Below are 13,078 nucleotides of genomic sequence, written 5' to 3' on the forward strand. Positions count from 1 at the left end.
TAGTTTCATGCATTTTCTTAGGAAATAAGCTAGTTTTGGGTAGATATTCACTTATACATGGATTCAAGCATTCATTGTGCATTTTACATGATTTCATGAGGATTTTGCATGAGTTTAGTGACAAATTGTATTCTGCATTACCCATGACTTGGACTAGAACTTTGATGCACTCTATTGCCTGATTTCAGGACCAAAGGAAGCAAGGAATGGGAGGTAACTTGCAAAGTTAATGAGAAAAGTGACTGCCAATGACACTCTCGAAGCCATCATTATCCACGTTAAGAGTCACGTTAACTAAGTTAACGTGAACTCTAATGTGAAGAAGGGAATTTGAGCCAACGTTAGTGACACTTAACATTATCACTAATGTTGGCCAATGCTCACAAGTGGCCACGTTAGAGTCCACGTTAACCTAGTTAACGTGACCTCTAACGTTAAAAGGGGGAAAGGAAGCAAACGTTAGTGACATTCAACATTGTCACTAACATTAGCCAAAGTGCACAATGCCACGTTAACTCCCACGTTAACTTGGTTAACGTGGAAGCTAACGTGAAGAGGCAAGAGTGGTCGACAACGTTAGTGACACCCAACATTGTCACTAACGTTGGAAGCAACCACACAACCCCAAGGAGCCACGTTAACTTCCACGTTAACTTAGTTAACGTGGAGGCTAACGTGAGAGAAGAAGGTGATGGCCAACGTTAGTGACACTCAACATTGTCACTAACGTTGGAAGGAGGCACACAAGCCACTATGAGTCACGTTAACTCCCACGTTAACTTAGTTAACGTGGAAGCTAACGTGGATGAGGAATGATGAACCAACGTTAGTGACATTCAACATTGTCACTAACGTTGGGGATGGCTAAGCATGGCCACGTTATAAGCCACGTTAACCTAGTTAACGTGGATTCTAACGTGAGACATGGGGGCACATTGGAACGTTAGTGACAATGTTGAATGTCACTAACGTTCTCGAAGGATGGCAAGCCCACGTTAAAGAGCCACGTTAACTAAGTTAACGTGGGCTCTAACGTAGGAGCAATGGGGGCTTTTCAATGTTATTGGGAAAGTTAAGTCCCAATAACGTGTGCGAAGGACCTAGAGGCAACGTTGGTGGCAACGTTTATGCCACTAATGTTGAGGTTAACGTGGCTTTTACTTAGGAACGTTAGTGAGAAAGTTGATTGTCACTAACGTTCTCGAACTCATATTTTCACAAAACATTAACAACCCTAACGTCCTGAGCTAAAATCTCTGCCCACTTCACACTTTCTCTCTGCAAGTACAGCCAAGCCCAAATGAAGAAGAGAACTGCTTCAAACTCAATATCCAAAGGCCCAAGACTTGAAGAGCCAACTAGAAGATGAGAAGAGTAGTATATATAGGAGTAGCTTTGAATTATTTGGAAGGGTTTCTGGGAGTTGGAAAATAGCATAGAACTACTTCCTGTATTTTACTTTCTTTGCTCTTCTAGTTTTCATCATGTATTCTCCATCTTTGTTTTCATTTTCTAGAGCTATGAACAACTAAACCCCTTTCATTGGGTTAGGAAGCTCTGTTGTAATTTGATGGATCAATACTAGTTTTCATTATTCTTCTTCTATCTTTTCTCTTGATTTAACTTGAAAGCTTTCGATCTTCATCCAATTGGGTAGTTATCTTGGAAAAGAAACTATTCATACTTGGATCTCTTCTGAACCTTGGAAGAGGAATGAAGAGATCAAGCTAGAAATACTTTCTCATGCTGGAACAAATTGGGTTTGGATGGATATGTGACTATAATCCTCTCAATGCTTGATTTGGGAAATGCATGTGGTATAATCAGTGACCATACTTCATCTCTTCTCATGAGCAATTGACCAAGGAATTGGCTATTGATCAAGATTTGAGAGATTGAATTATAAGAAATTGTAATTCAATCACTTCAGATTGCCAAGGAGATCAATGAGTGCATTGATTGAGGAAGAGATGTAAATGAGATTGATCCGAAGAATGCAACATCTCCTAAGCCCAATGAACTCCCCATTTCTGATCTTACCCATTCTCTTTAATTTCTGTCATTTATATTTATGAGCAATTCTCCCATTCCTATTTAAGATTCTGCAATTTACTTTCTGTCATTTACTTTCCCGCATTTAACTTTCTGCAATTCACAACTCAATTTCTGATTCGCTCAACTAGAACATTCCTCTAATTAAAGTTGCTTGATCAATCAATCCTTGTGGGATTCGACCTCACTCTATTGTGAGTTTTTACTTGACGACAAATTTGGTACACTTGTCGAAGGAAATTTGTTATGAGATAAGTTTTCTGTGCATCAGTTACTGGGCATTTTTCTGAACGCCCAGATGGCTATCTCTACTGGTGTTTTCTTGCCAGTGAGCTCCTTTTTCCTGTTTTTTGCTCTGAATCCTTCTGTAGCCCAATGAACTTATGCAATTGATTCTTTACCTTGTTAATATTGAACTTATATGCTTTAAAAATAAATAAAATGAAGAATAGAATAAAATAAAATAACAGAAAGAGTTTTGCTAATGGCTGGGTTGCCTCCCAGCAAGCGCTTCTTTATTGTCTTTAGCTGGACCTTGCTGAGCTTTTTAATCTAGCCTCAGCCTTGAGCATTCTTGCTCAACATTGCCTTCAAGATAATGTTTGATTCTCTATCCATTAACAATGAACTTCTTATTAGAATCAATGTCTTGAAGCTCCACATAGCCATATGGTGACACACTTGTAATCACATATGGTCCCCTCCACCGGGATTTCAGTTTCCCGGGGAATAGCCTGAGCCTAGAGTTAAACAGCAGAACCTTCTGTCCTAGTTCAAAGACTCTAGATGACAGCTTTCTGTCATGCCATCTTTTTGTTTTCTCCTTGTAGAGTTTGGCATTTTCGAAAGCAGTGAGTCTGAATTCCTCTAGCTCATTCAGCTGGAGCAATCTTTTTTCTCCAGCTAATTTGGCATCAAAGTTTAAGAATCTGGTTGCCCAGTAGGCTTTGTATTCCAGTTCCACGGGCAGATGACAGGCCTTACCATACACAAGCTGGTATGGAGAGGTCCCTATAGGAATCTTGAATGCTGTTCTGTAGGCCCACAGAGCATCATCCAAGCTTTTTGCCCAATCCTTTCTACGGGTACTTACAGTTTGTTCCAGGATTCTTTTCAGTTCTCTGTTAGAGACTTCAGTTTGCCCATTTGTCTGTAGATGATATGGAGTTGCCACTTTGTGGCTAATTTCATACCGGACCATGGCAGAGTAGAGCTATTTGTTGCAGAAGTGAGTGCCCCCATCACTGATTAGTACTCTAGGGACACCAAACCTGCTGAAGATATGTTTCTAGAGGAACTTCAGCACTGTCTTAGTATCATTAGTGGGTGTGGCAATGGCCTCTACCCATTTAGATACATAGTCGACTGCAACCAGAATATAAGTATTTGAGTATGATGGTGGGAAAAGCCCCATGAAGTCAATGGCCCATACATCAAACAACTCAATTTCCAAGATCCCTTGTTGAGGCATGGCGTAACCATGAGGCAGATTACCAGCTCTCTGGCAACTATCACAGTTACGTACAAACTCTCGGAAATCTTTATAAAGGGTGAGGACCTTGGTGGCTGTTCGCTCACCTCCGAAATGACCTCCATATTGTGACCCATGGCAATGCCATAAGATCTTCTGTGCTTCTTCTTTAGGCTCACACCTACGGATTATTCCGTCTGCACATCTCTTAAAGAGATAGGGTTCATCCCACAAGTGGTACTTTGCATCAGTAATTAATTTTTTCATTTGTTGCCTGCTGTACTCCTTGGGTATGAACCTTGCAGCTTTATAGTTTGCTATGTCTGCAAACCATGGTGTTTCCTGAATGGCGAACAAATGCTCATCCGGAAAGGTTTCAGAGATCTCAATAGAGGGGAAGAACGCCCCTTCTACTGGTTCTATTCGGGACAGGTGATCAGCCACTTGGTTTTCTGTCCCTTTTCTGTCTCTTATTTCTATATCAAAATCTTGCAGAAGCAACACCCATCTTATGAGCCTGGGTTTTGAATCCTGCTTCGTAAGTAGATATTTAAGAGCAGTATGGTCAGTGTACACAATCACTTTTGATCCTACTAAGTATGATCTAAACTTGTCAATGGAATAAACCACTGCAAGCAATTCCTTTTCTGTGGTTGTGTAATTTTTCTGGGCGTCATTTAAAACACGGCTAGCATAATAAATGACATGCAGAAGCTTGTCATGCTTCTGTCCCAATACTGCACCAATGGCATGATCACTGACATCACACATCAATTCGAATGGTAATGTCCAGTCTGGTGCAGAAATAACTGGTGCTGTAACCAGCTTAGCTTTCAGAGTTTCAAACACCTGCAGACACTCTGTGTCAAACACAAATGGCGTGTCAGCAGCTGGCAGATTGCTCAGAGGTTTTGTAATTTTTGAAAAATCCTTTATAAACCTCCTATTGAATCCTGCATGCCCCAGAAAGCTTCTGATTGCCTTAACATTGGCAAGTGGTGGTAATTTTTCAATTACTTCCATTTTAGCTTGATCCACCTCTATTCCCTTATTTGAAATCTTATGCCCAAGGACAATCCCTTCAGTCACCATAAAGTGACATTTTTTCCAATTTAAAACCAGGTTAGTCTCTTGGCATCTTTTCAGAACTAGTGTCAGGTGATCAAGACAGGAGCTGAATGAGTCTCCATATACTGAGAAGTCATCCATGAAGACTTCCAAAAATTTTTCCACCATATCAGAGAAAATAGAGAGCATGTATCTCTGAAAGGTTGCAGGTGCATTACACAGCCCAAATGGCATCCTTCTATAGGCAAATACTCCAGATGGACATGTAAATGCAGTTTTCTCTTGATTCTGGGGATCTACTGCAATTTGGTTATAACCTGAATAGCCATCCAAAAAGCAGTAAAAATCATGACCTGCTAGTCTCTCTAGCATCTAGTCTATGAATGGTAAAGGAAAATGATCCTTTCTGGTGGCTGTATTGAGCCTTCTGTAGTCAATACACATGCGCCACCCTGTAACTGTTCTTGTAGGAACCAGTTCATTTTTTTCATTATGAACCACTGTCATTCCTCCCTTTTTGGGGACAACTTGAACAGGGCTCACCCAGGGGCTATCAGAAATAGGATAAATAATCCCAGCCTCCAGTAACTTGGTGACCTCTTTCTGCACCACTTCCTTCATGGCTGGATTTAACCGCCTCTGTGGTTGAACCACTGGCTTAGCATCATCCTCCAATAGGATCTTGTGCATGCATCTAGCTGGGCTTATGCCCTTAAGGTCACTTATGGACCACCCAAGAGCTGTCTTGTGTGTCCTTAGCACTTGAAACAGTGCTTTCTCTTCCTGTGAATTCAAAGCAGAGCTTATTATCACTGGAAAAGTCACTACAATAAATTTGGGCTGAGGCAACCCTTTAAAAACGTTGCCTATAATAAGGAAAAGTGTTGTCTTTGATCAAAAGTAACACTTTCTGACAAAACGCAACGCTTTTTGGGGGGTTGGCTATACGGCCATTACCTTTGGTCTAAGGCAACGCTTTTGTGTATCAAAGGGAACCCTTTTTATGGCAACCTTCAAAAAGCGTTGCCTTTTCTACAAAAAAAGCAACTCCTCATAAGGGTTGCCTTAGAGGACCCAAACACAATGTTTAGACAAAATTTTATGGCAACACATTTTACAAGTTGTATTTTCTAATACATAAAGCAACACTTCTCCAGGTTTTTTTATGTTGCCTTTTCATATACTTAAAGCAACACTTGTCTAGTTTTTTTAAATTGGCTTCTTCGTATACATAAAGCAACACTTATCCAAATTTTTTTAAGTTGCCTTTTTCATAGACCTAAAGCAACACTTATCTAAGTTTATTTGCAGTTGTCTTTTTTTAATACCTAAAGTAACACTTTATTGAGTTTTTCTTAGATTCTCTTTTTTTTATATCTAAAGCAATATATTTTTTACCTTTGTTAATGACAATTGAAGGATATATAGCACACACTAATAATATTTAAAAATTTAAATTCAATTTATTCAATATAGGGAGAATAGGCTAATAATATATATTGCATGTATATAGAAAGGTGTTCCAAGTATCAATTAACATATACTTGCTAAGTTACCAAGTCAAATAAAAATTAAACATAAGCAAATAAAATACATGTTTTTCTCATGATAAACTTGAACAAAAAAAACTAATTTTTTCATTTGAAACTAAAAGGACTTTGTGCTTCACTATTGTCCCAAGAATCTCCTTTATCTCTTCAGAAAACCTCATCCAACTATAAACAAGTTGTAGCCAAATCTAAATCGACAAAAAAAAAATATAGTTAAAATATCAGCTTAACAATAACAAGTATACTCAAGTGTTACAACAATTTAGCTATACCTAATCATGATTTGGTATCTGAGTCGATGGAGATTGGTCTAGATTCTGAAAATATTAACATGTTTGAGAAAAATATGAATACATTTATTAAATATCCCTCTGAAAAGGAAACTAAGAAATCCTCGAAGATTATAGGATATAAAATAGAGGATTTCCATCTATTTCGTAGTGGGGTGTAAATTGTTTAGAGTTTAGTGGGAAAGGCTCCATGTATATGATTTGTCTAATAGTTTGATGGATGGCAGTTCACAGCCGCTTGTTTACAGTGTCACCACAAATGGATGCCTCAGTAACATAAAAGAAATCAAAAGAAAACTCTTAGGAGAGACACTCACTGCTGAAGAGCCGAGAAATGGTTAGTTTCTCCTATCTGTATACTTTGTGTACACAAACATCCACAATAGTACGAAACTTATTTTTACCTTTTCAAAAACTATGGCCATAAAGATCTACTGAGCTATAATTCTAAAATTTCTCCAACCGTTCAGTTTTGGTGTATTTCCTTATCCTATTCAGTAATCAGTACTATGTATGTAAGTATGTTAAATGAAAGTAGTAAATTTCAGACAAACTTCGAGTTCAAATGGCATTGATAGCCCTCCGTTACTGTTCTTGGGGTTCAACCTGGGCAACAATGACTCCAGAAAAGCTTGCCCTCCTTTACTAATAAATATCAACAGAGGCAGAAATTTGGCTTTAGTCCACTCAAATAACTTTATCCATGAAATGATGACAGTGATGTAACCATAATGTATTAATTTGGAATTAAGACATTACCGATTATATTCAAATATAAGTACACAATCTTTCATTGATATTGCTTGAAGGGAGCCCAGATTTAGAAGTATCGCATACTCATGAACCTAACTCAAGACAAAGAAACTGAAAATTAATTGATATAAAAGGCAAACTGTAGTGAAATCTAAATTGACAAAAAAATATAGTCAAAACATCAGCAATAATATGTTTGAGAATATAAATTTCTCATTTGGAGGGTGTACATGATAAATAAATGTGACACTCAGATTCAAACATTTAAAACCAGGAATGAATATTACATGAAAATATAAATCAATGTATCAAACATTTATGAAAAATGAAAAGCATCAAACAGATCCAATCCCACAGGATAAAACAGAAAGCGTAGTTATATCACTAAGATTATGCCTTGCAATTGGCATAGAACAATAATAGCACATGTTCAAGTAATCAACAAGTTAAAGCAATAGTCTAATCTTGGTACCTGAGTCCACAAAGATAAAACTTTGCATATCTTGTTATTAGAGACCTCCATATACTTGGAGAAGGCAGGGATGAGATATAACACAACATTAACTGCATTACTTGTTAAGTATATGGCTGCCGCAACCATATAGGATGTAAAGCACCATTCCTCAACCAAGGTTCCATACTTAGTAGAATAACAAGTATATTTTCTTCTTGAATTAGCATAGCAAACAGGAAGAACAATAGTCCATATAAGAGCAAAGATCAGCTTCATCAAGAGTTTCACTTTTTGAGAATATTCCATTGTATATCTGGCTTTCCATGTAAAAAGGTGATGTCTAAAATTGCTGTTGAAAAGGAGAAATTATTCTATTATGACTATATTAGCCAACTAAATTAACTTCTTTTGGCACATCCAATTAAACTAACATTAATGACATCAATCAGCAACATACCTTGAATAAGTTTAAGAAATGCAGAAGTAAGGAAGATGCTGATTATGTCTTCCAATACTATGGCATCAAATAACTAAAAGGGGGATCCCAAGTCATGGCAAGCAATGATTATGATGGTCTGCAACCAGTACATAACTGAATTTTAGACTATCCATTATAAGGGAAAAGAACAAAGTTTGTTAAAGACAAGAATGAAAGAAAAGGTGTACATGAAAAAGGAAGCCACTGTAGTAGAGAGCGAATATAGCCGCAAAAATCTTCCCTCTTGTGAGCTCACCCGTGGCTCCTATGACAACACTACAAACGGAGGGTCCACCTTATCTATCACAAAAATCATGGCAAATAAACTGAGCAAATGACATTTTTTTAAGCTTTAAGAGCCACAAAGATGCTAGTTTCTCCTCATTTTTGTCGATAATAAGGTCTCTCTTAATTTTTCAATTATTTTTGGTTGATATTCTGCATTTACCATGATTTATTTATTTTTATTAATTTCTATAACTGCTGTATGTGAATTCAGATCAGGATCTATACATTTTGCAGCTGTACAAGTTTTGTTCACACACACACACATAGGATAATGAACTAAGACAATCTTGTTTATTGTTGATTCATTTGATTGAGAAAATTGTTATGATTCAATTTTATTGTGGAATCAGAATAATCAATTTTCTTACAATTATAACAAGATATAAGATACAAAAAGCACTCGAGTACAGTGTCAGTTTATACATTACCTTACTCTTTATAGATATTGATACCAGTTTATTCCAGAGGTAAATTCTCTTCTCTGGCACCAATAATTAGGATATTTTAGTTAGATTTTCTTTCCTTTATAGAATAGAATAAATTGCATAGGTTAGGATAGTTGCATGCATGTTCTACTTGATTGAAAAGACAATAAGTTTCTTTTAAAAATCTATCTTTGGAACAAAATTTCACTAATTTTTCAAAATTTTTATGATAAATTTGCTTGAGTTGTATTTGGAACATGATATTTGAGTTAAAGAACACACAACCTGTGAAAGATTTGAGCCTTTATGAATGGTTATATTATTTAACCATAATTATTTCGTTCTTGTGTGTTTACTTCTCTATGATTGTAATCTATATTTTGTTTTAGATTATATGTCCAATAGTTATTATATTTGAGTGCTTGCACATGATTGAGGCCATTAATTGTTTAAACTCACTCATCCAAATTAAGCCTACCCTTTTCAATTACCTTTGTTAACCACTTTGAGCCTTTAATTCCCATTTGTTCGACATTTTACCACATTACTAACCTTAAGCCGAAAAACAATCAGTGTGTGCTAGTTAAGTAGATGACATTAAGTGTATACAAGTTATGTTAGAGCTTGGGTTAATTAAAGATTCAATTTATTAGCTCACTTGACCAAATATACACCCTTGCCTATACCTTAGCCCCATTACAACCTTGAAAATACCTCATGATGTTTGCATTAGTATATTAACTATTGTTGATTGGTTAGGAGAAGAACAAAAGTTAGAAAGCATGATTAGAGAAGGATAGAGTGACCACCCTATACACTAGAGATCAGAGCGTACATACATTATCAGTGAGGGTTCAATGCTTGAATTTTCATGTTCCCTGCTTTCAAGAGCTATTTTCTTGCACTTTTATCTGTTTTATTGTGTAGTGATAAAATTAGTGGAATTTGATTTGTAATTGTTTTGAAGAGCTTATTTACTTTTGATTAAGTGGACAAGAATCATATAGTTGCATTTATTTATATATGTGTAGGTTTGCACTGCATTTCATGAGTTTCTACATGTTCATACTTATTTCCTTATCTTCTTCAATTAAGTATGAGGACATGCTAATGTTTAAGTGTGGGGAGGTTGATAAACCACTATTTTATGGTTTATATTGTGTTTAATTGTGTGGTTTTATCATGATCCTTACCCACTTATTCATTAAATTAGCATGCATTTAGATTTCCTTCCTGAATTTATTACATGTTTGAAAACTGCTTCCTAGAGACTTTAATTATTTATTTTTAATTCTCCTTTATTCCATTCGATGCCGTGATCTGTGTGTTAAGTATTTCAGAATTTATAGGACATGAATGAGTTGGAGATTGGAAAGGAAGCTAGCAAAAATAGAAGAAACACAAGAATTTGAGGAGATAACCAGCGAGAAGTGATGCTGTCGCATGGCTCACGCGACCGGGCGAAGGAGAGAAAATCGCAATGACGCGGCCGCATGGATCACGCGGCCGCGCGAATTGGAAAAGTTCTGGCGACGCGGTAGCGTGGATGACGCGAACGCGTGGCGAGGAAAAGCGCGAATGACGCGTCCGCATGGATGACGCGATCGCGTGACATGTGCGATCTGCATAATCTGCAGAATTCATTGGGGGCGATTTTGGGCCCTATTTCGACCCAGTTTTCGGCCCGGAACAGCAGACTAGGGTCAGAGAACATGCAGAAACAATTAACACATTCATTCAAAGACAGTTTCAGATCTAGTTTTACTCTCTTAGGTTTTTCTCTCTAGGTTTTAGAATTTTAATTTTCAGTTGGTCTTAGCATTGGAACATTGAGAAGAATTATTTCCTCATCAAGACTTCATCATTCTAGTTTGTTTTCTTAACTTGGGTTCATTCTTCCATGTTCCCTGTTTTGTTCAATTTTGTTATTTGAATACTTTTATGATTAATTAATGCAAGGATTATTTCTTTTTAATTCAATTTCAATTCCAATAATCATGTCTTCTTTTAATTCCCTTTCATGTGCTATGGATTCTTTATTTACAATGCGTGAGTAGTTCCCTTACTTGATGGGGAGTTGATTAAAAGGAATTCTTGAGTTGGAAGGATTGAAAGAAAAATTTATAATTGGGTTAAATGTTGGATTGCTATCTTGTCACCAATGCCAATCCCTTTGAACTAAGTGGGTTGCAACTTGTGAACAGATCTGGCATTCTAGCTTGTTTGACTTTCCCTTACTTAGTAAAGGATAACCAAACAGAACAACCATTAATTATAAATTAATCTTACATTCACTCCACCAATAATAGAAATTCCAACCAATCAACTCCCAGTCAAGGCTTTATTCATATTATTTAACTTTCCTCAATTTACATCCCAATTTACTTAGCTCAACTTCTTGGAACATCTGATTAATAAGATAGCACACTTTTCTGCAACTCGTTGGGAGACGACCTGGGACTTAAAACTCCCAGTAATTTTTAATTTAATTCTCTGTGACATATTTCTAAATTGATAGGCAGATTTTCGGTGAGTTAAGAACTATACTTGCAACGTAACCATTTTAATAATTTTTAATTCACCAGCTTCTGCGTCTCATCAATTTTTGGCGCCGTTGCCGGGGAGTTGCAATAGAGTGCTAATTTTATTAATTAGAATTTATTTATTTGCATTTTATTTTATTTTGCTACTATGAGCTGCATGTTTCTTCCGTCAAATGACGCGTTCACTTCCTGATCCGCGTTTGCTAATATTCGATCCCGAAATTGAAAGGACAATTTCATGAATAAGGCGAGAACAGCGTCGGTTAGCCCGCTCTGAGGGCGGATCTGAAAGTGAATCTGAGGAAGAAACCAGGCCCCGTTCTACTGATTCAGTTGTTTTACGTGCAGAAAACATGGCAGCTAAGAGAGTTACCATCCAGGAGGAAGGAGCCCCTAATTTTACAATGCAACCGTTTCAAGCGCATCATCCAGCGGTAGCTACAGATTTTGAAATAAAACCCGCACTGCTAAATTTGATGCCCAAGTTTCATGGCCTACCTGCTCAAGAGCCTATCATGCACTTGAGAGATTTCCAGGCAGCCTGTTCTACTGTCAGGCGTGATGGCACTGATGAAACTTCAATTTTGCTGAAAGCTTTTCCGTTTTCTCTTGAGGGAAAAGCAAGAGAGTGGTACTACACTCAACCTCTAGCAAATGTATCTAACTGGGATACACTCAGAAAGGAGTTTCTGGAGAAATTCTTCCCATCTAAAGTTACTGATAAGCTAAGGAAGGATATCTCCACAATTGTTCAAGATGACAATGAGACTCTCTTTGAATACTGGGAGCGCTTCAATAATCTTCTGGAAGCATGCCCCTACCACATGATTGACAAGATCGTGCTACTCAGCTATGTTACACAGGGTATGAGGCCCCAAGATAAGACCATACTGGAAAGTGCCAGCAATGGGTCTATGAAGAAGTACAAGACCACTGATGAAGCTTGGCAATTGATCAGTGATTTAGCTGAATCCACTAGGAACCACAGACAAAAGCAAGGCCGTTCAAAAGCTGTTGCAGAAGTATCTTCTAGCAGAGAGACTGCTGCTCTAACTCAAAGCATCTGTGAAATGACCAACTTACTGAAGCAAATACAGTTGAATCAACAAGCTCAGCAAGCTCAGCCTCCACCACAGCAAAACCAACAACTAGTCCCACAAAGAATTTACAGAATCTGTGCTGATTATAGCCATTACACTGATGAATGCCAGCAGCTCCAACAAGAAGACAACATGGTGGCATCCACTCACAACTTCTATGACCGCCCCAACAAAGGGTACAATCAAGGTGGAAATAATAACCATGGATGGCAGGACAATTCAAACCAGAATTGGAGGGACAACAATAACAAAGGAGGTAGAGATAATCAGGGAAATCAAAGGTGGAACAATAACAACAACAGGTAGCAAAATCAACCTTACAGAGCACCTCACCTGAGGTAGAACCAAGGACCACAGAACAATCAGCAGCAGACCTCTCAATTTACCCATTCTTCTTCACCTTCTATTGAAGACCTACTGCAATCTTTTGAGAAAAGACAACTGGCCATGAAAAGTAACATCATGAATAGTATTAATGCCAGTCTGAATGGTTTCACTTCTACTATGCAAGCTTTTATGACACAGCAGGGAAACCTAACCCATTACCAACTCTCCCCTAAGGTCACCACGAACTTCCAACCAATGACCTTAAAACACGATTAGGTT

General features: G+C 37.5%; 1 protein-coding gene across 4 annotated transcripts in view; it reads right to left on the bottom strand.

The window, feature by feature from the left end:
* Positions 6,065 to 13,078, bottom strand: part of LOC107648303 (magnesium transporter MRS2-A, chloroplastic-like) — a 12,818-nt gene continuing 5,804 nt past the window's right edge. The window contains exons 2-6 of one of the 4 annotated variants that reach the window (XR_002348945.1): positions 8,305 to 8,416; positions 7,758 to 8,213; positions 7,191 to 7,276; positions 6,986 to 7,076; positions 6,065 to 6,329 (exon numbers count right to left, since the gene is read on the bottom strand). Coding sequence is in view for 1 of the 4 variants with exons in the window: in XM_021104589.1 (XP_020960248.1) it covers positions 6,195 to 6,329; positions 6,986 to 7,076; positions 7,191 to 7,276; positions 7,657 to 7,707 (363 nt within the window). In the remaining 3 variants the exon portion in view is untranslated. Of the gene's footprint in view, positions 6,330 to 6,985; positions 7,077 to 7,190; positions 7,277 to 7,656; positions 7,710 to 7,757; positions 8,214 to 8,304; positions 8,443 to 13,078 lie in introns of those variants that run through there. The other 3 variants (XR_002348943.1, XR_002348944.1, XM_021104589.1) reach the window with 3 other exon arrangements.

Source organism: Arachis ipaensis, chromosome B06 (genome assembly GCF_000816755.2).
Source record: "Arachis ipaensis cultivar K30076 chromosome B06, Araip1.1, whole genome shotgun sequence".
NCBI classification, from domain to species: Eukaryota; Viridiplantae; Streptophyta; class Magnoliopsida; order Fabales; family Fabaceae; genus Arachis; species Arachis ipaensis.